Here is a 26,052-nt window from a genome sequence, read left to right as displayed (position 1 = left end):
GCTGTATGATTTGTGTTAGAAAAGAAAGCTTGGTTTGGTGAGTGTGTCTCATAAGTCATGTTGACTTATTTAATGACCTCTTCCATCCTGGGGCACTTAGATCAACATAGTATGTTTTGAAGAAGAATCATAGGTACTATCTTTGAAATAAAAGGAAGATGTAGATGGCAAAGTTTATACTTTTTCTAGTCTGACAATTTCCATGCTGATTTATGACATTTGGAAATTGCTTGTTGCAACAATAAATCTTTAGGTGGATTTCCCTTGTATTTGGACTATCTGGGTACAGGACATAAAGATAGGACACTGCTCCATAGCAAATGGTTTTTGCTTGCCATTTCTTGGACTCCAGCCCATACCAAGAAATTCATTATGTTCTAAGGTTGAACAGCTGTGGATCATTATAATTATGAATTTATTATGTCCCCGCCAATCTACTGTGAATCCTAATTCAAACTTTACATGTCTCTTTGGAACCTTGTTAATTTTCTTGTGATAATGTGGTTCCTGACGAATGACAGTTGTGAGAATCCAAAGTTGCTCAAGTTAGTTTTTTGTGGTGCATTGCCAGTTGCCCATTGTTTCTAGAATGCCTAATGACCTTTTCATTTTCAATGTTACATCCAGTTAAAGCAGCTACTCTTTATAATGCCTGGCTGCATTTTTAGCCACCCATTTCCTCTGAGGATTGCTACAGAGATGCTGTTCCCCCTGACTTTTTAGGTTATATGGTCAAGTGGAAAGCAATAGAGTGTTTAAGAAATCTCTCTGGGTGTTGGATATTTTAAATCACTTTGTTGGGTTCACATAATAAATTGTATCACTTAACGTTTTAGAACTGATCAAATTGTTTTGTGATTACCTCTTTAGTCATTTCTGTAGCTAGATTGTGAGCTATTTGTAGGTGATGACTATGTATAACTTATTTGTGTACACCTGAAATGCAACACACTGTTCAGTACATGAAGCCAAATAATAAATGTGAGCTCACCAATATCAATAATATATATACATATAAATAATGTATATACACACACACACCTGCTGATTTTGCTTTAGTTTGGCTATTCGTCTATACCAGGGTTTGGCAAACTTTTTCTGTAAAGAGTCATATAATAAATATTTTAGGCTCTGTATATCATACATACTCTGTCTCAACTGTTCAACTCTGCCATTGAAGTTGGAAGCAGCCTTAGACAATATGTAAACAATTGGTCGGGGCTATGTCCCAGGAAAACTTTATTTACAAAAACTGGTGTTTGGGCTGTAGTTTGCCACCCTGGATTTAGACCAAGGCTCATAAACAGGTTTCATCTCTTGTGCTAATTTTGGTTGGCAGCTGCCTGGAATACAGTATGGAGGAGGGTTCTCAGTATGGGTCAGAGCTCAGTGACAATTCTTCGACTGAATAGTAATGTCTGCTGGAAGCATTATTTTGGCCCTTTCTATAATTCATTCTAAGGGCACTGTGACCTGTGCAAATGGTTGCCTTTATTTCTTTGCTTTGGGTGCCAGGGAACTCAACTGGTTTTTAATTCATCTTTAACAAATAAATGGAATCTTAATGCATATCTTTTGTGTCTCAAGTTTATCCCTGGCTTCATCTCAATTTTACTCTCTTATTTTTCTTAGCCCCAAATTCCTAAAACTTGCCCACACAAAATGTTTATGAAACTACAGATTTTGTTGAAGGGCAAAGGACTACGAGAGGTGCGGGTGCGGCACATCTGTAAAACATCGACAGTCGTATCTACCGTCCGGGCTTGTTGTGAGGATTAAATGAAGTGCTTTATATAAAGTACCAAGCGTAGTACCTGGCACACAATAAGAACTCAGTAAATGGTAGCTGTCAGATATACGCCTACGAAAGAGCTGGGCCAGCCCACCCAGAAGGGTAAATTACATCTCTTAGGATTCGCCAGCCATCCTCCCAGGTAGGTGGGGAAAACCCTGGAGATGTGAATTGCAATTATTCAGATTTTATCTTTCTCTCCCAGTGGGAAATACTAAGCAATAGTATACATTTGAGTCTTTTTTTCTACTCTTTTATTGGTGGGGAACTTTCTACATGGAATAGGACCATGTATCCATGTAGAAGGATCATGAAGTGGGGAGACCATTGGGCTTCTTTCTTACCCTGCTGAGGCAACTAGCATACATTTCTTATAAGAAGTTTAGTTTTATGTATTTCATTTTAGTTTTATTCCTCTGACTTTTGGGGCAAGAATTTTACAGCTTGGGAAGAATGACTCCAAGCTAGTTTATGCTTATTAGCTGATGCTATTTTAGCTCACAGTTCCCTTTATAAATGAACATCTTCAAAAAAATAAATAAAATAAATGAATATCTTCTCTGACTTAAAGAAAAAAAAAAAAGACTAGTATAAGACACCCAGAAGTGTTATGGTTCTGTATGTTATTGCATAAAGGTCAAAATCTGGTGTAAATTCAACACTTGAGAGCAATGTGGAAGGAAAGCAAAGGCTCTACCAGTTGCCTGTGCTAAACAAAGATAGGCAACAGTGTGAGGACTAGGTGAGAGAGAGAAAAAATTAAAAGTACACAAGGCATCAACTGCGGAGGTCAAGAGCTTGTTGGGGCCCATTGTTGTTCTTAACTTCTTTATAAGAAACCCATGTTAATGAAAAAAAATTCAGAAACTAACTCCCAAGTGCATATTGCTCCCTTGCATATGCTCCTCGATGGACTCGGTGGCCCATTGTCTAACACCTTAGAGTACAAGTCCATCTTGAAGCCTTCCCTCCTATAAAATTGCAACTTTTATTAATTTTGGCTCTCATTGATTCACATTTTAGAAAACCCATATCAATAAAATATGCTCTTTTTACTGCCTTGTGTATTGACCTCTTCTTAACTCTTTACTCCTTACCCCTTTACCTGTGCACCTCCCAGTTTTTAGATGTCTGCATCATTCTCTCAGGGACACCTCCCCTCGCCCCACCAGGGTGTTTAGGTTTGCTATATACCTTCAAAGAACCTGATTCCTTTCCTTACAGCACTTCTGTTTATATTTATACACTTACTTAAGAGACTACATAGTTGGTTAATTTTTGTCCCCGCACCAGGAGAGCAGAGACATGTCTACTTTTGCCCACCGTTTATTCCCAGCAACTGGCACGGAGCCTGGCGCATAGTAGGCAATAAATATTAGTTGAAAGGATGTAGTTCTAGCCCATGACTGCGTGTCTGCTCATCCAGCTCTTGTTGTTTGGGGTTGAAGTAGGACTTGGGAGAGGATATATTTTTCTCTGTAAGGTCCGTGAACTATTTGCCCATTCAGATTTTAAAATGTGTCGTTTTATATTTACATAAGCAGGTGCATTCACTGCTAAATTATAGCTTTGCCACGCAATTAGGTATCCCATTTTCCTCTTGCTAAAGTAAGATACCCTTTCAAACTCTGTATGCAAAGTTATGCAGTACGCCTGGTGATGCTGATTTGCTTTCCTTTCTGCTACATTTTGCTGCGACTCTCCAGGCTTCAGGATTCCACTGGCGGCTCCTGGCAGAGGTCAAGACAGTGTTCCGACCATGCCTGGGCATGGTCAAGAGGATATCACTGTGTTTTCAAGGTGCTTTGCCACAGGTTATTTTGTGGCCTGTTTCACACAGCTTGCTGAGACTCGCTTGATTGCGCACAAGCTGTTGGAAAAGGGTTCCAGGTGCTCCTGGCATCAGAAGTACTCAAGGTCAGTTAGCTCGCTTTAGGGAGGGCTCAGCCTTTGAGAGGCGGAACAGATTGGCAATTTTATACAATAAAGAAAGCCTGTGGCACGGAGGGTAGGCAGGCCGGGTGGGAATGTAACTGCATACAGTCAAGGTTTTTACAAGAATTAAAAATATTTATTTGCCAAACTGAGTCCTGGGGGATGCAGAAAGGCTGTTATCATAGAGGGTCTGGTATATACATCAGAATTTGTTGTATAGCTTTACAAAAATATGCATGCCTACACCTTGTAAAATCAGAAATCTAAGGGGTAGAAACTGGTAGGTTTCACCCTTTAAGGAGCTTGTTAAAAAAGACAGCACAAGTTTAAAAAGCAGATTCTTTCCCACCCGAAATATCTTGACTTGCTAAATAGGGAGCAGACCTCATAGTCTGCATTTTTAAGAAGACATCCCCTACCCCCATCCCAGGTGATTCAGAAGCAGTTGGTTTTAGTAACACCACTGAGAAACACTGATCAAGTCCATCCACCAAATTTTGTAGAGAAAACTAAAGCCCTGTCCCTAGTGTCCTTTCCATGAGTTGATCTAATAAGGCTTCTCGAGACCTGGTTCATGAACTTGATACTTGGGTTCCTAAAATGGGACACTATATACATGTATACATACATACAAACATACATATATATGTATATATACATGTATATGCATAACACACACACTACATACATACATACATACATGAGTCTTTTTTCTTTTGTATATTTTTAATTTCTTTTTTTATATGTATGTGTATGTGTGTGTGTATATATATATGTATAGTGTGTGTGTGTGTGTGTGTGTTTCTGGGAAGAGGATCCAATGCTCTCCTCAGATTTTCATTTAGGTTCAAAATTATACAAAAGCAACAAGAAACACTTTCTTAGTTTGATATGCAACAGGGGCTAGCTCTGTCCAAACTAGCAGTCCTGTTTCCTATAGTATTAAACAAGATTTGGTGCTCAAGGAGTGTAAAATAGTATGACATTTATATAAATGGCAGAAGACTGGCAAATATCAGAGTGATCGGAAGAAACACAATGGGCCTGGTCCTTTTGTCTTCTATGTTTGTGATCATATAGAATTAACATTCATAGGGCACCTGGGTGGCTCAGCTGGTTAAGCGTCTGCCTTTGGCTCAGGTCATGATCCCAGGGTCCTGGGATCGAGTCCCGCATGGGGCTCCCTGCTCCTTGGGAGCCTGCTTCTCTCTCTCTCTCTCTCTGTCTCTCATGAATAAATAAATAAAATCTTTAAAAAAAAAAAAAAAGAATTAACATTCATAGAGCATTAAGCTTCATTTTCAAGTACCCCCTCCACCCTTTTCTCCCTGCATGCCCATACTGCATTTGATGTTATGGGAACCCATCTATGTGAAAACACTTTTGTCCCACCTATTAGCTGCTCATAAATTAGGAGGCAAATAGGTGACTGGAGAGACAGTGCGAGTGGTTGAGAGCTGTGATAGAGGTCCGAACGAAGGACAGGACAGGTGGGGGAAACAGTAGCTTTTGTTCTGGAAGACTAGTTTTACAACCTAAGTAATGACTCCTATCTGCACAGGAGGAGTTTTGAACCTATGTGCATGCAGTAGATGCTACCGAATGCATTCTTTACTTCCCTATGTGTAAGATGCAACAGATGAAGGGGGTTTTTGTTGTTGTTGTTGTTAGGTTAGCCTCAAAAGAGTCTTGCAAGTGGAGCCAGAGATGAGAAGAGTAAATTAAAGCTTAAAGCGGATTTTTATGTTTTCCCCCATGCAGAGTTAAATCTCAGAGTAATAATGTCTGTCTCTTTAGACCTTCACTTTCCCCACTTTGCGGCTCATTCCCAGGAATTTCTGTGGGTGCTTTACTGCTTCTCATTTTACATCCCTATATGTAAAAACCTGTTCATCTTGTCCACGTTAAGACTGAACATTTCTTAGTGTATTACACCTTCAGATGTTTGCCTTTTGATAGGAGAAGAGCTAGCGTAGACCAGACAGTGAACGTTCCATGCAGAAAATGGAAGGGTAGAATGAGATAGTTACCAGCATCCTGGACAGAAAGATGGACCCTTCTCCACACCTCCACCGCACATACAAGGAGCTTAAATCCAATACTGGCTTTGAAGGCCCTCTTTAAAGTCGTATCAGGCTGGGGACATCAGCTCAGCTGGCATTGGCCTTGGACTTCCCTGCCAGCCTGGCCACACCTGCTCTTTGGAGGTGCTGCCTGAAGAGCCTGACACGTAGCTGTGGAGCAGAAGCCAAGTGAGGCCCAAGAGGGGTTCTCTGGCCCTATTGCCAGCCAAGGAACATTTTGTCTGACTATGTTCTGGCTGCCTCCCTGAGGGGCTGCTCGATTGTTATAGTTACAGAGTTCTTTTTGATTAAAAACTCATGAGTGTTTTATAATTCATTTATAACAGTTGGTCCCACTGGCTTCCTGAATCACCAAGGGCATTTTCAGTTAGCATTCTGCATGGAACTTTCTAGAACACATTTGGATAGCACCTAGGGAAATTAGTATTCCCCCAAGCCCAAGATTCAGAAATAGAGGGGAATTTTATCAGTAATTAACCAAAATTTTCTTTGAAATATGCAACATTTTTCTCTCTGTAAACAAACATTACCTTCCTTTTTTCTTCTATAGATCTCAAGTGTATAGAATGTGAAACAATTTCTTACTTCTTTCTATGACTGCTGAAATAATAGGAACTCACCTATCACAAAAATTTAACAAGACTGCTTTGGCTGAGTGCTGCTTGTTTTCTCAACAGATTTATGAAAAAGTCTGCCGGTAGGCTGTTTTTATGTTGCCGTCTCTCAGGAGAACTGTGTATGTGTGCTTTAAGAGAAAGATTAGAAGAAGGACCATGGCCCTTGTGTAGTCTAATCCCCCCCCCACCCCGACTCTCTAGAATGTGTGTGGTAACTGAGGGGCAAAGGCTTCATGAATCATCACTTTGGCATAGAGAAATAATTTCACCTTTTCTTCAGACTGTAAACAGATGAACTTTTAATCCCTTAGAGTTTGAATATAGATTTGACCAAAGTAGTAAGATTAGGAAAATACACCACGTGGCTAAACAATGTTTGATACCTTGGTTAATTATAGCTTACTGCGATGGGAGAACAGGGGTCTAGAAAAGGAAGGTAATTTGGTTTTCATATTTATAAAAAACAACCATCTGCAGTCTGGGAAGCCATCACTCAAGGAGTGGAATTTGAGTTATATTTTCACACTCTGACATGCTTGGTGCTACCACGAGGATAAGGCCTCAGATCAAATATGGATCAGATGACTGATAAAGTTATTAAAGGTTTGTCACTTGAAGAATCCCAGGCGAATCATCCTGAATAATCTATAACTTAGCAGTCAGCACCTTTATGATTAAACTAAATGAAAACTTCAATCTCCATATTAAGTAGGTAATATGATTTCAAGTCCCCCACTTGCCAGGTGTTATGCCCTCTGTGGTGGTCATTTTGTCACACGACGGACTAACATTTGCACCGCCGCAGCCTTGGTTCTCCAGAGCAGCCTCAAATCTCCATAATAAGCAAAGGATTTCATTTATATACTTCAGGTTTGAGCCTGGAACTTTCTCCTGACGCTGTCTCTCTTGGAGGAATCAAATTTGCCTTCTTGAGCCAGGATTATGAATTCAGGAGTGCAAGATGGTCCTCTCAAAGATGCCTTTCTTATTTAAATAACCCCCTCCGGGTTAGAAGTGGCAGAGACTAACATGGCAAGAAATGAGGCTCTTGGCAGGTCTGAGAGAGGAACAGCTCCCTTGCCTTATGTCCTCTTTCTGGTGGGCAAGGGCATTCACTCTGACTTTGTTTTAAAGTGCCTGGAGCCACAGAGCAGTTGTCAAAAGTTAATGATATGTTACCCTAAGAAAGATGGATTCCAAGGTGGACCTAAGTGAATTAACGTGTGATCTGTGCGCTGGCTGCTGCCAAATCAGCACAGGCACACTCACTTCCCTTCAAGGGCAGGCAGTCCTTGTCTGCAGTAAAAATAGTACTTACTCTCTTCTCTCTTCTATCTTCCTGTGGCACGAATTTTGAAGGATCTCCTTTATGGTCTCTCCTTTATCTTGTGAATACCTAGCTATCATTCCTGGGTCACCAGTTCCCAAAATTCAGCTTTTCTTCCTATTCGGTATTTGCAGAACTGATTCCCCATCTTAGCTCTCTCATAGGTGTTCGTCAGCACCAAAGTCTGCTTCTCACCTAAAGGGTCGCTGATCAGATGCACTGAGAGCCAGATCCAGCACCTTATCGTGTATGAGAGCACTGTTACCTGTGGGTAACGTGGCTGCAAGGATCAGCCCCTTTAGTCTCTTTTTGATCCAATTTTAAAAGTCTGTGTTCATTCACAATCAACGCTCATCTGAAACAGTAGTACTGTGTGTTCCAAGTCAGGCATATCAAACAGTATAAATATAAACTGAACGGTGCTGCTATCAATTATTTGTCCCATTCATGTCAACGGAGGATTTCTTTCAGCCAATTACAATTGTGTGTGTTTGCGTGTATGTGTGTGTATGCGCGCGCGTGTGCTCCCACATCCGCGTTTGCATTAAATAAAACAAAAGGGGAGGGTAATTTATAAAATCAGAGAATTCGAAAGATATTGAAGTTCTGAAACTTCTTTTTTATCTTGGCAAAGCGTACTCTAGACCATCCTTGAGGCAAAAGAGGGTATGTCTTTTTTTTTTTTAAAGATTTTATTTATTTATTTGACAGAGAGAGAGACAGCGAGAGAGGGAATACAAGCAGGGGGAGTGGGAGAGGGAGAAGCAGGCTTCCAGCTGAGCAGGGAGCCCGATGCGGGGCTGGATCCCAGGACCCTGGGATCATGACCTGAGCTGAAGGCAGACGCTTAACGACTGAGCCACCCAGGCGCCCGAGGGTATGTCTTTTTAAGATGCACTTCCAGTTTTGTAATCTTAGAATCTCATTTGTTAGTTTTTCAATGTTGCTTTGAAACTGGGTCTTTACATCAGGACTAGCATTTATAACACAGATCATTACAAACTTAATGATAAAAGCCATTCCTTGGGGCTGGAAACTGGCTGGCTCAGTAGGCGGAGCATGCGACTCTTGATTTAGTTGCGGTTGTGAGTTTGGGCTCCATGTTGGGTGTAGAGATTACTTAAAAAATCTAAAATCTTAAAAAAAATCCATTTCTTGGTTTTAAAAAATCTTTTTTTTTAAAGATTTTATTCATTTATATGTCAGAGAGAGAGAGAGACAGAGAGACAGAGCACAAGTAGGGGGAGCAGCAGAGGGAGAAGCAGGCTCCTGGCTGAGCCGGGAGCCCAACGTGGGGCTCTATCTCAGGACCCTGGGATGATGACCTGAGTTGAAGGCAGATGCTTAACCGACTGAGCCACCCAGGCGTCCCTTAAAAATATCTTCTAAGTAAGAATTTATTGAGTTTAGAGGGAGCTTTCTTTTTTTTTTGAACACACCATACCTAAAATTTTTAAATATAAAATTACATATGGTAAGTCTAAGTCTTAGAATTGGTAATAAGATAGAATATTTGATTAGAAAGGAAGGGACAAAAAATTCAAAACTCCCACAGCTATGAAATATGCAGTATTAAATAAAAATTGTAAAGCATATTTTCATTAACGACATCAGAAGCCTGTTTTTATATCTGTTCAAAATGGATAGAAACTTGACCTCTGCAAATTCTCAGGGAAAAATACTAAAAGTGATTTGAACGTAGGTCTTATTAGCTCGTGATCTTTCTCAAATGGGGGCTCCATTAAAATTTAATTCAATATCACCTAATATCTTTTCTTGAAAATAGCTTTTGCCTTCCTAGCACTTGTAACCAAAGTCATTTGTCTGATATTTTTCTTTTGAGTTTTATAAAATAAGCCTAATACTTTCTCCTTGTGGAGGTTTTTCTTTTTTGAGAGGTGGTGGTGGAGGTGGATAGTCTTCAGGCTTACAGTTCAGTGTTCAAAAGTAAGTTTATTCTGTTCCACTTTACTCCGTTTTCCCATTTACTCTCAATATCACCAACCTCATCTTTAGCTTCCAGTTTTGCAACATGCAAGCCATCTTACATGTTTTTCTTTCCCATCTGTCACCACGCTTGGCTCAAGTGCTCTTTTGTTCTCTTCTCAGGGTCTTTATCCCAGCGTGGGCCTGCTTTACCTTACAAAGGAATGACCACAGTCTTTCTCTTTTGGCTCACAAACGGTTGGTGTTTCCTGCTCCACCACTTACTGCAGAGCCAGGGATAAATTATTTAACCCGAGTCTGTCTTCTCATCTGTAGAAACCTCTCAGGGTTGTTGTGAGGATTAAAGAAGTGAATACATATAAGGCATTCAGCTCGGTGCCTGGCACATAGAAAGTGGGCAAGCCTTTCCTGCCATTTTTATTTTAGAAAATGTGGAAAACACAGAAAACTACATAGAGGAAAAAAATTAATATCCCCTGAACTCTTACTACTCTGAGATAACTGTGATCAATATTAATATATTTCAGCCAATTTTTTCCTCACACATGTAGTATACAAACTGCTTTGTAATCTGCTTTTCATTATGAACATTTTCCCATAATTTAGTGTTCTTTCTTTCATAATGTGATTTTGAATAGCTGTGTTGTATTCCATTGCATGGATGCTCCATAATTCAGTCAACCAATTTCAAGACCGATTTTCATTATCATGAATAATACTTTGATAAGCATGTTTACACCCAAATCTTTAGGCTTATCTTTAACTTTTTTCTTAAAATAAGTTCCTAGAAAGGCAATTACTAGGTAAAATAATTGTAACTGTAATTACATTTTTTCATTTTCTGTCCAAAGAGATTGTCCAATTTATACTCCAACCACAGTGTAAAAGGCCAGTTTTCCTTTCCTTCAGACTTTTTACTTGTCTCCATGCTTTAATTTTTTTCAAGTGCATTTTTTTTTAAGTAAGCTCCACGCTGGGCATAGAGCCCGTCACAGGGGCTTGAACTCATGACCCTGAGATCATGACCTGAGCCGAGATCAAGAGTTGGGTGCTTAACCAACTGAGCCACCCAGGTACCCTCCTCAAGTGCATTTTATTTTTATTTATTTATATATTTATTTATTTATTTATTTATTTATAGAGAGCAGGAGGGGGGCAGAGGGAGAGAGAGACTCTTAAGCAGGCTGCATGCCCAGCGCGGAGCCTGACTCGGGGTTCAGTTTCATGACCTGAGATCATGACCTGCGCCGAAATCAAGAGTGAGACGCTAACCTCCTGAGCCACCCAGGCATCGCCCCACTCCAGTGCACTTTAAACTCAGCTCCAAGCACATTTTTTCTCAAACGAGATATGATCATTTATTTCACTCAAAGATGTTCAGTATTTCCTATTACTAACTGCTACAAATCAAAACGCCCTGGTTTAAAAGGGAGTTAAAACTTCTACAACTGCCACGCTCTCTTTTACTCCTAGTTTTTATCAACTTCATTTCTTAATATTTCTTTCTATGAACTCACAGTCACTACTTTCTAGATTACTTTTCTTTCCTCCAGTAAGTACCTCTTACCTCAAAACTGATCTTTAAACTCCAGTGATTTCTTGATTCTTTTCTTGTCCCCACTCCTTAAATTTTCTTCCTAGAGGCCATTCAGCACTTAATATGGCTCATATATTAAATAAATATGTTAATTTATCTCAAGATTCATGCTTTTTTTTTTTTTTATTGCTTTGTGAGGAGTGTTTTTCCAGTATTTCGTGTGTGTGTTTTGTTTGCACATTAAACTTGCAGGTTCCTTTATGGCAGAGGTTTGTTCTTGTAGCAGCGGCGGGTCTAATGCACTTTACTCAGCACACACAGTAAGTTGGAACTGGCTGGCTGACAGGTTTTTAAGATGAATTGTGAAGCATTTAGCAGTGTTTAAAATACTTTGCAACCCTCCCCATTCTTTCATATATATTGATTATTTCTTAAAGAACATACCACTGTAATAGTAAATAGTTTTTTAGCCTAACGACCGGTATCAGCATTCTACCTACGAGGTTCCCAAATTTAAACCTGTAGTCATCCTGCTTTTCTTTTATCCTTTTGAGTATTTTTTACAGGGTCTCCTCTGGCCCTTTACTGTCTTCCAGACTGAAGTTGGCATGTATACAACTTCTGTAAGAAGGTACACTGGCTGGACACCTTTTGTGTCCTGCCTCGCAAGCTTGCAGTTCATCTTTCCAGCTGCTGACCATCTGCTCAGGTGTAACCTGGGGAACCTGGGAACTATGCATCCTCCACTCTCTGCCCTGAGGTTTCGCTGCTGCCACCTGAACAAGCACAAACTTGAACTTGTAGGCAGAGTGAACCTCTGCAAGGCAACCCTTAGCTGAGGGGCCCAGTTCTGAGGTACGGTCCACATGACTCCTCCGAGGGTCCCTAGCGGAAGCAAGCCCATTGCTGAATGAATTAAAAAAGACAAGGAGAGAGGCAATCAAACAATTATTAAGAGGAGCACATTACATAAAGCTTCATATACAGTTTTGTATGTGAAGTACATAATTTGCTCTTTTGGCATATAAATGGTTTGGGTTTAAGCTGTTTGCTTTCCTAAAATAATGGCATCGATGATAATTAAAGAGGAAATGTAGTATAGTACCATTTGCTGGTGGAAAATGACTCCTAGGCTCTATCTGGAATCATGAAAGCAAGTTCAGATTGCATAATTATGAACTGTCAGAAGATTTTTATACCGGTCATTGGGCTAAAAAGGCTATCTCAAAGTACCTGAATCTTGGATATAGTCAAGATATTAAACTTCTTTGGTGCAAAGCACTGAAACATATTGGGCAAACTCAAGGATGTATAAAATATAGTTCTTATGTCAGCCAAACTGGGGAACTGAAATACCCCTATACAAATACCTGTATAAAAACTTGAAAGACTGTTGGCTGCTATTAGGTGTGTTCGCTAAGAGAATTTGTAGCATTTGAGCCAAACTTTGAAGGATGTGAAGGACTGGCCAAAACCAGTAAGTTGTCTACTTTCACTCAAAGTTATGCTGAACAAACAGAATGGTTAACAGCATAAATTGCTCGGAAAAGTATAAAGTACAACACAAATGCAAGATACTGATCATGATAACAATATTATTGTTTCTGAAATGGTTGATTATAAGAACCTGCAATTTAGGATTTAAACTTCCAGTAGTACTTCTCATTGATTAAAGAATAGACAATTAAATTTTAATTTCATTTTTCACTTTTTAAAAATTCCAGTGAAAATTTAAATTTAATTTTTCTTTGCATTATCTATTACTTGTGGAATAATTATAATCTCAGTTAATAAGATGACAGCCTGGTTTTGTATTAAAGTATATTGACATATTAGTTTCAGGTATACAACATAATGATTTGGTATTTGTATGTATTATGAAATGATTACCACAATAAGCCTAATTAACATCTGCCACCACACATAGTTACAATTTCTTTTCTTGTGATAAGAATCTTTAAGATATATTCTCTTAGCAACTTTCAAATATACAATACAGTATTATCAACTGTAGCCATCATGCAAAGCATGATATCCCCAAGACTTATTTATTTACAACTGGAAGTTTGTTCCTTTTGACCACCTTCATCTGTTTTGTCCACCCTCACCCCATCAATCTGTTCTCAGCATCTCTGAGTTCAGGTTTATTTTGTTTTGTTTTAGATTGCATATATAAGTAAGATCATATGGTATTTGTATGACAGCTTCTTTTTTTAACAAAGGTTCATACTTTTAACATAAGGTTTTAACTGCCATTTGAATACATTTAGAGTATCACCTCAGTATAAAGGTGATTTTTTGAAATATCTTGACGGAATCTAGTATTTTGCTAGAGTTGCTTTCTTTCCGTTCCTCTTGAGAATCTTTCCCAACAGAAAGAACTCTATACATGATATTATACTGTTTTAGAAATGAAATGCTGGGGCACCTGGGTGGCTCAGTCGGTTAAGCATCCGACTCTTGGTTTCAAGTCACGATCTCAGAGCGATGAGATGGAGCCCGTGTCTAGCTCCACACTCAGCGCAAAGCCTGCTTGTCCCTCTCCCTCTGCTCTTCCCCTGCTCTCTCTCTCTCCCTAACATAAATAAATAAAATCTTTTAAAAAAATGAAATGCCAAAATATAACTCAAAACATAGTTAAAAAAAAAATAGACTCTGTTCAAAGACCTATATCATGATTTTAATTAGAAAAGTAAATCGGTAGACACAATTGGAAGGAAATGTGTATGCTTTAAATAATAGAGTATACCAATATTTGTAAAATGTATGTTTTAAATTACTTCTGGTACCTCATAGATTATCTCCAGGGTAAAAAATTACAGATAGATGTTAAACTGAATAGCAAGGTAGTATGAGTCTAAAAATAGTTATTCAGCAGTGTGTCTCTTCGTTTTCCAGTATCAGGAGAAAATTGTTATTAAATTCTAGAATTAAATATGCTGTGCTAATGTGCTGAGTCCATTTACATTTTATGGAATAATTTTATTTGTTCTGCACTAACTGGCTGGCAGAGGAATTGAACAATGTTTGGTGATATTTTAAAATTGTAATTCCATCTGACTTATGGAATCTAAATGTATACCTGGAAATAATAAGTGTGTGCTCTATTTGGCAACTCTGAGAACTGACCTATAATTTTTCCCCACCATTTCCCAGTAGACCTTTCCTGGGAAGTCAGTTGTCATTGTTTTGGCAAGCTTCTCTTTATCTTAAATTGTGCTAACATTTAAAAGGAAAACTATGAATGTTACAAAAAAAATTTTAAAGATAATTCTTAAAAATTACAATAGTAAGAGCACTGAAACAATACAGAAATGTGGAGAGTAAAAAGTGAGTATGTTCTGCAATTGGAATATAGCCCTCAATATCTTCTCCCACACATATGATATTACAGAATACAACATACACATATATGTATGCTTTACATAAAAAGAATATACTGTCACTGGTATTCTGTGACTTTGTTTTTTAACCTTAACAGTAATACCATGACATTCTTCCTTGTCGGTACATATAGACCTATCTCATTTTTTCCCAAAGGTTATAGAGCATACTGTTTGATAAATGAAAAAAAAAAAAAACCTACAACAAACCCCTGTTGATGAGCCTGTACCGTATATATGTCTGTGCACGTGTTTAACTCAAACTTGTCTTAAATTATGCAATTAATAGCTGTACAGGAATTTTTAGAAAAATATTAAACTATGTGGATGGGTCTTCCAGGCACATATCTCAGAGACAGTCCTTTTTAAGTTTCTTTTATTTACATTTTCAAGTCGTTGTGAGTATAATTTTAAACAATATACGTATGCCTTTATTTTATCAACTTCAAACCCTATGTGTATGATGCAGGACTGCTCTGCAAGGAGATACCAAACTCTTGGCATTCCTAAGAGAGATGTTTTAAGAATTTCAGAATTCCCCTGATTCATACATGCCTCTCTGTCACTTAATTTCTCTCTTAAAGTTCTGTTTAACTTTTAACTGTGATTCTCAACTGGGAGGGAGAAGAGTATGCTTTCTCCAGCCCACCAGCAGAGCGTATCAGAATCTTTGGGGAGCTCTTTTTCAAAGTACACATGCCTTCTTCCTACCTCAAATGGAAGCATGCTTACCTGGTTGAAAAATCACTGCATGTAATTTCAGAGGTTATTAGTTAGGAGTACTTTGGGCAGATTGTGTAGCAGAGAGAAAACAAGTTAAGAATTATATATATATGTTATATATTTTTTATATATATAAAAATATATATATAAATATAAATTATATAAATATAAAGGTCAAGACATTGGTGAACAGTTCTTTTTTCAGGTTAAGGGGCATCATTGTCTTAGATCTCTTCATTCTCTGTTTATCCCATTATTCCATTATCAGCCCCAACAGAGGACTCTCCTTTCTATTCACTTCACAAGAGTTCCCGTGGAAGCATTAATGAGCACAGAACATCAAAGCAAAGATGTGGATGCCATAGCTTAGGTGGGTTCACTGCTGGGATGAGTGACTAGCTTCTGCATTCTAGACAAGGGCAAGTCAGATTTATATCCAGTAAAATTACCATCATGGGGCCTTCAGAGTTCAGTGGAGTAGTTGAAACGCTGAGTATTAACTTTTTCTATGCCAAACCAAGTCCCCCATCATCTTTCATACCTTTAAACCTGGTAGAAAATTCCTACAGGGGGCGCCTGGGTGGCTTAGTCGGTTAAGCGTCTGCCTTCAGCTCAGGTCATGGTCCCAGGGTCCTGGGATCGAGCTCCGCATCGGGCTCCCTTCCCAGCGGGAAGCCTGCTTCTCCCTCTCCCACTCCCCCTGCTTGTGTTCCCTCTCTCTCTGTGTCTCTCTCTGTCAAATAAATAAAATAAATAAATAAATAAAATCTTAAAAAAAAAAAAGAAAATTCCTACAGGTCTGTGAGTCTCTCTATTTGAAGATTCATCGTACTTGGTAGAGTGGAATCCAATAATGATGATGACAAGGATATGCTTGTCTAAAGGGTTGGTTTCATGGGGAAGTGAAAAGCCTAAGATGAGAAATACTAATGGGGTTCTCTACCTGTTTTAACTGCAGACTGCAGCTGAATATGTAAAATCGAGACTCCCAGAGGCCCTTAAACAGCATCTTCAGGACTACGAGAAGGACAAAGAAAATAGTGTTCTGTCTTACCAGACCATCCTTGAACAGCAGATTCTGTCAATTGACCGAGAAATGCTAGAAAAATTGACTGTATCCTATGATGAAGCAGGTATGTTTGTCTTTAGCGCGCACACACACACACACACACACACACACACACACACACACAGACTTTTGCTCCCACAGAAATGTCTTTTTAGACTTTGGTTAAATTTAGGCCCTTTTCTGAGGTAGAAGATGAAGGGCAGACTGGATTCAAAGTTATATAACATGGATTAACAGTAAGTTTCTTCTCTGCAGTTTTAGTATCAAAAATTTCATCAAGAGACTTCTAAAAATGGCTCTTAAATCAAATCCCTTTAAAATTTTTGCTCTTTTTTTTAATGGAATTTTTCTGGCCTTTTATGAACCACGTGCTCTTATTGATTTAATCTTTGAAAGTGTCACTTCAGTTTTAGATACCAACTAAAAACTTTTACATCCAATAATCCCAGGATTGTTACTTGCTTCAAGTATTATTTTTGAATTTCAGAGATTTTCTTTTCTAAAGAGGTACCATTTCTTTTCCTTGACATTTCAAGGCTTGATTTTCATCAAATTCATCCCATCTAAGGGAGTTTCTTAATCAAGGCTGGGCAGACCTCCTTATAACACCATTTTAATCTATTACAAGGTCTGTCAGCTAAAACTCAATTTTAGTGAAACCAGTACAGTATTACTTGGAATTTAAAAATCTTTAATAAAATTAAACTTAGGAGAAATAGTCTGATTAAAATTGTCATTACTTACCCCTTTCTCCTCCCAAATGGAGGAAAATATAGGAAAATAGGTTGCTAATGGTCAAACGTTGGTAATATTAATCCCCATTTTAATACCAGGAACTTTTGTCTTTAGTTTCACAAGGAAGTTAGTTTGCATTTTATTTTCTTCCTCATGATCTCAGCATTCTCTGTGCTGACATTCTTAACATTTGATTTCAAGCTTGAAGAGCAAACAGAAGAGCAGATTTAAAAAGCAAACATCACGCTACATACACCTAACCACTATAGCAATTTTCTAGTTACCGATCCGCTCCCATTTACATTCCACCCTCCAAGCCCTTTACATCCCTGTCAGACAGGATCCACACTTCTAGCCCAAGGCATCTCTACTCCTTCTTATTCTCCTTTGCTTATTAATTTTCCAGACACATTGGCTTTCTTCTGCCTGTTAGGGGGCTAGTTACTTGATCTCTGTATTTGTCTTGTTTTTAACATTCTTTTCTTTGGAATTCACATTTATCTCCTCTCTCATCCCTAATGAAATAAAGTAAGGCTGTGATCAACCCAATCAAAATAATATAAATATTCACAGAATCTTAGAGATCACAGATCTCATGTAGTCCACCCACTTCGTGTTCCCGCAACCATTTTATGTTGAGAAAACCGGGACCCATAGACTTGCCTGAAATCACACACTTAGATGTAGAGCTGGGACTCCAGCCTCCTACTGACTAATCCAGCTGGGCTTTCCCCACACTCATGCAGATTCTCATTCCCTAGGAAGGCATTTGTTGATCCTAGGCAGTTGGAAGACAGGGCGAAGAGTGTTGAAAAGGTGGGGAGGAATCTGAGATGTAGAAAAACAGATCTTGCTTAAAGTCTAGCTGGGGAGCTCAAACATCTGTGTACGGCTTCTGGAGAAAAATTCCTGAGGAATTGGGGAATAGGAACACTCCGTAATAGCTACACACTATCAGAGTTAAGCTGAGGGATGTGGAGTAAAGGAATAGAGAAAGTGGCTCAGATTTTTAATGGAATTCTTTTGGGGCCAGCATTCGCTTAAACCACGAAGGACAAATGATGAACATGGTTTTATGAAGAGAAGAGAGACACAGTCTGTGTGGATGAAGGGGCCGAAGTGGAGACCAAGGTGGCAATGAACATCAGGCTCAACCTCCTCCCACTCAATTTTAACTTCTTTGGGAATAATTTTTCACTCACCTGCACTGTTGTTAAGCAGCTACTAATCTGCCGAGGTACCCCTGTATGTGGACTTTAGGGGCAAATACTTTGGCATGGAAGTTATCAGTAAAGCCTGCGGTGTGAAGCAGTGGAAAGAATACAGGATTGGGAGCCAGAGATCTAAAGGGGGACTTTTCCCTCTACCTTAATATTGGTATGATCTTTAGCAAATTAGATGTTTCTGCATCTATGAAGTTGGGCTAGTAATATCTCACAGGGTTACTATAATAAAACATAGCATGTTTGGGGAAGTCCTTAGAAATCATATTGCAAATGCTACTAATGTTGAATGAGGACAGATTTGGATCTTGTCTGTCCCTCAGACCAGTCTAAAATACTCTTAAGAGTGTTTTCTTGGCGTATAATGTTCGCAAAGGCAGAGGGAAATTTTTAAAAAATGAAATTTTGAAAAATGATCTTCAGAAGCTTTGAGAAGTCAAGCAACATCTATTTGTTAAATCACCTACCCTGGGCTCAGTTTGCCCTTGTTCATTCCTGCATGAGGTGACACATTTTATGGGGGCTGAGTATATGTATATGAATAAATGAGTGTCACTGCGTGTTGTCAGATCAAAAGGTCACTGCCTCCTCCTCCATTACCCATGTACTAAAGGTTTCATTTAAAGAAAGAAGAGAAAATACAAAAAAGATATTGCTATTTAACAGAAAAATTTTTCATCATATTACAAAAGAATTGGGATAGAAAATTGGGAAAAAAAAATATCTATCTATCTATCTATCTATCTATCTATCTATCCAGTACCTTCAGATATAAATATCCTATACTAAGACACTTATCTGCTTCAACTGCTTAGCTTCTCATACTATCCTGGCTTTGATGTTCTCGCATTCTTAATTCAGCTCTCCTAGTTCGAGGAAGTAGTTAATTGTTAATTGGACACTAGCCTGATCTCTAGAGAGGTTAATTTGTCTTTAATGCTCATCCACTGATAAATCAGTCTGAGTGACTTAATGACAGTTGCCACCATCTGTGGCTTCTAAACTTCTAAAAACCAATTAATGAAAAAAATCCTTAGACACTTGTCTGAAAGCATTGGCTTAGAACCTTTTCTCCCTCCCTCCTCTTTCTTGGTCTTTTCTTCTCAGTGTTCTCTCTTTTCCTTTAAGTATACAGACCTTGATGCTTTACTCATCCGCAGTTCAAATATCCGGCAACCTGACATACCTGAAATTTAGCAAAGAAATGGGAAGTAAGGAAACGCCACCGGCAACTGTACCATGTTGCTGAATTCATGGACAAACCCGTACGGCAGAGGCTTTAGATCTCACCTAGAATCTATATATTTTTATTTTATATTGTTCTCATCAGTTAGGTTATATTTTTCCAATGCGATGTTTTCTTTTTTAAAATTCTTTTTCTGACTTTGAGTGTTACATTTTTATTGCAGAAATAGAGATAAGTAGAATGGTATAAGAATAGTAATTATAAATAATCCTACCATTGTAAACATTTTTGTGTATTTCTGATCAAAGCATTTTTGCAATATGGTTGATATTCTGCAGTTTTATATTCTGCTTTCTTCACTTAACATTAGTACATCAGTGCTTCTTCATTATCAAACCTCTTTATGCAAAAATAATTTTAATGGCTGCACAATATTCTGTTCTTGAAAGTACTAGTCACTAAACATTCTTCTATGTTGGACATTTATGGTTTTTGTTTTTGCTTTTGCTATAATGAATAATGCTGCAGTGAATATGGTGGGCATTTGTTCTGCGTTTCATATTACTCTAGAGAATAGACTTTAGAAAACGTGAGTTTAAAATTAGAATTAGGGGGTGCCTGGGCGGCTCAGTCGTTAAGCATCTGCCTTCGGCTCAGGTCATGATCCCGGGGTCCTGGGATCGAGCCCCACATTGGGCTCCCTGCTCCACGGGAAGCCTGCTTCTCCCTCTCCCACTCCCCCTGCTTGTGTTCCCTCTCTCGATGTGTCTCTCTCTGTCAAATAAATAAATAAAATCTTAAAAAAAAATAAAAAAAATAAAATTAGAATTAGAAGGTGGGGGGAAGGGATGATAATTGGAGCAGAGACACTGAGGGCAGTGAGGAATACAAGTAGAGGAAATCCACAGAAATCCATAAAAGCAGTTGTCATACTCCCAGCATTGTACTGTACTCTGCAAGATCAGCATTCATACTCTATATTATAGAGTTAACATCATTGATCTTCATAGTAATGACCTTAATTCACAGAGAATGTTAATTATATTTTGTATATAAAAATAGGAATTGTGTAAACCAGTTTAGAGAGATTTTCATCCAAGTGGTTTATCTTTAAGTTTTGACAGGAATAAAGATGTTTTGTGGTATAATTGAAAGAGTACCGGGAACCAAGAGACCCAGACTGTATTCTAACTCTACTGCCAACCAGGTGTATGATCTTGAGTGAGTCATCAAACCTCCCTAAGGCCCATTTTCCCATAAATCAAAGGCATAGGGGCGCCTGGGTGGCGCAGTTGGTTAAACGTCTGACTCGGTTTTGGCTCAGGTCATGATCTCAGGGTCATGAGATCAAGCCCTGCATTGCATTCTGCATGCTCTGTGAGGAGTCTGCTGAAGTTTCTCTCTCCCTCTTCCTCTGCCCCTCCCCACGCTCACACTCTTTCTCTCTCTCTCTCTCTCTCAAGTGAATAAATAAATCTTAAATAAATAAATAAATCTTTAAATAAAAGGCTTGGACACGATCTCATGGAAGTCTTCCATTTCTAAAACTGTAACTGGTCTCTTGACACTGGAAAAGTCAGGTTGCCATAGTTTCTGCGAGGTTGTATGTAGCTTCATCTTGAACCTTCTGCTTGCTCTACTGTCTTTCTCTTCTCTTCTCACACAACCTGTGTAATCTGTACAAAATATCTGACTAAAAAAGCCATCTGTCAGCTTTCCTGGCATCTGCACATGAAAATGCCTAGACATACTTTTGTTAGTGGGATGGGGAATGAGACTCTAAGAGTCAAGCAAAACTAGATTTTGGAAGGAGAGGTTCTGAGCCGTCCGTCATTCATGGATCCTCATTAAGACAGCTTAGATATTTTTATTAGCATTTATTAATACTAAGCAAAATTCAGAATAAAAAGTAGGGTGTATTTTGCATGTGATCTATTAATGTTTTTATTTGAATTTAAGTGCAGGTTCATATACATTTCAGTAGGTTGGGCTTAACATAGAGACATTTACAAAGAAAACAGTGGCATGATTTGAGAAGAGATCAAAATAGCATTTCACACTGCTCACAGAGCATGCTTAACATAAATTTTCTTAATTTGTCATAGTGGGCAAAAGTTGAAGGGCCGAAATCGCAGGAGAGGGAATCTTTCCTCTTATTATTTATTTTTATGCTGGTATATTATTCATATTTTTCTAAATAATCTCAAGTTGTTTTTAAGGTTTTGTTTGTTTTGTTTTTTTAGTTTGGGCATGAATAAATAACTACATATTCTCTTGTTAAAGATAAAGTAGTATGGCCTGTAATGCCTTGTATTTGAGGAGAGTAGGCCCAGTTATTTGAGAGTGATATTCTCTGTCTCACACTGAGGAACACTAAGGCATGGGAAACAGGAGTAAAGAGCTGCCCACCTCCTCCTTTGGGGAACAGCCAAGTGTACCTGTAATGGGTGGCCTGCCCAGTCATGCCATCTTGCTGCAGGCCTCGGACACAGTTGCCTAAGTTACTGATCAGAACTTCTTCTCAGAGTTAAACCTAAGACCAGTAAGGATTTTATTTCTGTTCTGACAGTTTACTTGAAACCCATATAGCTTTCCGGAGAGCATATGTTTCCACCTTGTAGAAAGAGCACTTACAAGTAGAACGTGAACCAGATAGTGCAGATGAGGGAAGGAGAGAACTCAGCTGGCTGTTTATTGTGTTCATTTGGGCATCAGTTAAAGCTGGGGACCTGCAGATCCACTTACAAGTGTCAGGCAATCACATACAATGAATTTTCAGCCTTGGCTTTGTGATTCCCTGATGCAGCTCTGCATTAGAAGTTCCCGGGAGCTGTACCCAAGCAAAGCTACCTGTCGTGAAGACACCAAGTACTATGATGGACGTTTTGGAGAAATAGCTTTTAAAAAGGGTGGTGAATGTGCTCTGAGCAGTTTAGGAAGTAGCCAGAGGGTTACCTCCAATTGAACTTATTTTATTCTTCTTAAAATAGACGGTACCTCGAAGTTACACCTACGATTTAATTGAGCCATTATTGTCAGAGTAATTCGTGATCTCAAAAGGAAAGCCATTTACTGTCATGGGGAAAAAATTGAACACCCAAGGGGAAACCAAACCCAGGAAAGAGACTGTGAATTATTTAGGGCCCTTTCAGGTTTTCTAAGAACATAAGAAATGCAGTAAAAAGGCATGTGCAGGAAGTTCTTCACTCTAATAAATAGAGTGAATTTCTCAGTATGTTTCTCAAACATGTCCTGAGGGAAGGAGTAACACTAAGGTTTCCTTACATTATATCTTCAATCGGGACCTCATTTCTGGGCTCAAAAGATACTCTTGCCAGAGCCTTGATGACAGGATTTGGAAAAAAGGGAAAAACAGGGACCCAATTATTAAGGGAAATTCAGTATTCATTGTGCAACCTCTGGCTCCAACTGCTGAATTTCTCTTTTTTTTTTTTAAGTAGGCTCCATGGAGCTCAACACTGGGCTTGAGCTCATGACCCTGAGATCAAGACCTGAGCTGAGATCAAGAGTTGGATGCTTAACCGACTGAGCCACCCGGGTGCCCCCCAGCTTCTGAATTTCTGTAAAAAATTAAATCTGTTTTATTTTTCCATTATAAGAGTAATAGAAATACATTTTAAGACATTTTTTTAAAATGGCAAAATAGAAAAGATAATCTCTAATTCTACCACTTAAACGTAACTACCATCTTTAGTATAATTACTTTTACTCATTTTTCTCTGCTGGGTTTTAGTTCTTTATGCCCAGTTACTTATATTTTTTTCATTTAAGACTGAAATGTAGTCATATTTCTCTATGCTCTTATAAACTACTCAGAAAAGTAATCGGTAATGGTTGCGTAATAACCTATTGAGTGGATATGCCATAGTTACCATTCACATAACCTTTTAATATTTCCAGCATGGTGCCTCCCTTTTTTATCCACGTTTCAGTTCTCATCACCATATAGAATCCCTGAATTTGGAGGTCTGCGAAAAGATGAGAATGGTAGTATTATTAACAAAAACATAATGAGGACTTTCGTAATGCAGCCAATTACTAGTCATGTAACAATGGGAGCAGAAGACTAAAATAGGTAGTCAGAATCCATTTATAAACTGAGAACTCTCTGGCCAGCGATAACAATCTTTTTAACCATGCTAACTTGAATTTCAGTTATAATTCTTCCATTTCCCCTTTTTATCATGGATTTCAAAAGCCAAAAGATAAGGGTCAGGGAGTAGTAACAAAGTGACTTTGCCATCTACAAACTAGAAAACTCTAGGCATAGCTGTTGGAAAGTATCCAAAAATGTGATCCACGAGCCCTGGGGCTGGTCTCCATGTCCGTGACGGGACATTGCCCCTCTCTCTGCTTGCTTTCTTCCACTGCTAAAAAGGACATTGCGTTAGGTATCTTCTTCAGTTGCTCTCAGCTTTACCATTGTGTGATTCTGTCTTTAGTTCATTTGACATTCATTGGTTTATTCATGTATTCACTCTGTAAACATTGAGCACCTGCGAGCCAGGCATGGTGCCTCCACTGGGAATGCCCAGATGACCATGTGGTCCTTCACTGCAGGTGTGTGTTTGTGTGTGTGTGTGTGTGTGTGTGCAGACAGCAGTAGAAACATAGAGCTAGAGGACAGTGCAATTGGTGCTGTAGAGGGTGTGCTGGGAGGACAGTAAATGTGTAGAGGAGGAAGGAATTAGGTTTGGGAGGAGGAAATGTTCTTAAATCAGAAAATCATAAGAGATTCCATAAGCCTCTTAACCGTAATGTCAGTTGCATTTTTAAAGGCAGGCTTATTGTGACTAATGCTTTATTTGTTCTTTTCTTCCTGTGACTATGCACCAGTACCTATTCTTGCCTTCTGCCATAGCATCACCTTCCACATTTTACTTTATTTTTTTTTAAGATTTATTTGTTTATTTGAGAGAGAGAGCGCGCACACGCGTGCGCAAGTCAGGGAAGGGGCAGGGAGAGAATCTCAAGCAGACTCCATGCTGAGCGTGGAGCCCTACACGGGGCTCCATCTCATGACCCTGAGATCATGACCTGAGCCAATACCAAGGGTCAGACACTTAACTGACTGAGCCACCTGGGCGCTCCCATCTTCCACATTTTAAATGTTGCTCTCCAAATAATATTAATTAGTTTACATTAATTAGCTTACATCAATATATTGTCAGCATTGCCTGTTTTCTTATGAGATCTCCGAATTTAAAGAAAAGATAATTCAGACTGAATTTTGTAAAAGTGATATGGTGGGGAGTTATTTTTTAAAAAATCACGGTCCCCAACTTCTTCTTGCATTTTTAACAGAAAGCCTCATATCCACTCTGAAAAGACATTGGTCCAAGTTTTGTAGTGTGCAGAATAAAATTCTAAATTCTAAAGAACTTTACTGAGAATACTGGAAACCGCAAGCTAACACTGAGATTTAGAATCAGGAAGTGCCACCTCTAGTGATTAAAACATTTCAATGGAGCTGTGTTTATCTTTCTAATCAAGTTGTCATTGTTTGCCACAAGGGAAGTAATGTTATTACCTGCTCTAAAGTAGTATTTGATTACGGGGACTGAAGAAAATGTGTACACTTCAAAGAAAATAATTGTACCAGGTGGTCACAATTTAGGCTGCATCGGCCAGCCAGAGACAGGCTGCTGGTACTTTCTCTGTCTCCTCCTCTCGGCACTATTGGAATTTTGTAACCAAGATTCTACAGACTTCGTTGGAATGCTTGTAATAAATTTTAATGAGATCCAAGTTAATTGTAAAACCTTCAGTCTGTAGGGAAAAATAGGATAGTTTTTAAAGGGCCAGAATTTCTAATGTACCGTGACTGTCCATTTGCAGTAGTGAGATGTAAGCAAAATGCCTCCTCTGGCTGACTTTCAGACTCGGAAGATCTGTAATCATAGGCAGCTGGACTGCTGTTTAATGTCACTTTGCAAGAATGTTAAATTTAATCTTTGGGAGCTACTAGACACTCCGAAGTTTCATTTGGTAAATTGCCTTCTGAAAGGCACTGTTTTCTAGCCACCCTCTCTTGCCCAGAGGAATTCTCTGTGTTTCTTTCTTTAGTTAATGTCCTTGTCTCAAGGCTGTGTGGCTTAGGCCATTTCTGATGAGGCCAGTGTGATGAAGAATCTCTGCAGTTCCTCCCCTCTAGAGGCACCTGAATGTGCTCTCGTCGTTCTGTAATCAGTCCAAGGGACCTGTAAATCAACCACAGAGAGATCACTGGGACAAACACTGTTCAACACACACGGCCACTGTGTCCCTGGCTCTGGCTAAGAAATGGGGAAGGACAGTCGACTTCGAAGCCCTTTCCCTTTGAATTTATTGCTAGTGTTGACTGTTGTCTCTATAAATCCATCTTCTAAGTGAGACCTGCCTCAAAATGACACCTTAACTGGCTTCTTCCTTACCTGAGTCTGGGCTTTCCGTTCCTCTGATCTCAGTCCTTCTTGCTCAAGGAGGTAACACAA

The 26,052-nt window shown here is 38.9% G+C and overlaps 1 protein-coding gene across 2 annotated transcripts in view; it reads left to right on the top strand.

Annotated features, from left to right (window-relative positions):
• PPM1L (protein phosphatase, Mg2+/Mn2+ dependent 1L) overlaps nt 1–26,052 on the top strand; it is a 295,870-nt gene that overhangs the window by 180,062 nt on the left and 89,756 nt on the right. The window contains exons 1-2 of one of the 2 annotated variants that reach the window (XM_032407314.1): nt 15,608–15,715; nt 16,304–16,478. In XM_032407314.1, coding sequence (XP_032263205.1) covers nt 16,442–16,478 — 37 coding nt within the window. In that variant the 5' untranslated portion in view covers nt 15,608–15,715; nt 16,304–16,441. Of the gene's footprint in view, nt 1–15,607; nt 15,716–16,303; nt 16,479–26,052 lie in introns of those variants that run through there. The other variant, XM_032407313.1, reaches the window with a different exon arrangement.

Source organism: Phoca vitulina, unplaced genomic scaffold, assembly GCF_004348235.1.
Source record: "Phoca vitulina isolate PV1807 unplaced genomic scaffold, GSC_HSeal_1.0 scaffold8, whole genome shotgun sequence".
Classification (NCBI taxonomy): domain Eukaryota; kingdom Metazoa; phylum Chordata; class Mammalia; order Carnivora; family Phocidae; genus Phoca; species Phoca vitulina.
Note: the sequence above shows the minus strand (reverse complement) of the source record. Positions and strands in the feature narration are given on the sequence as shown.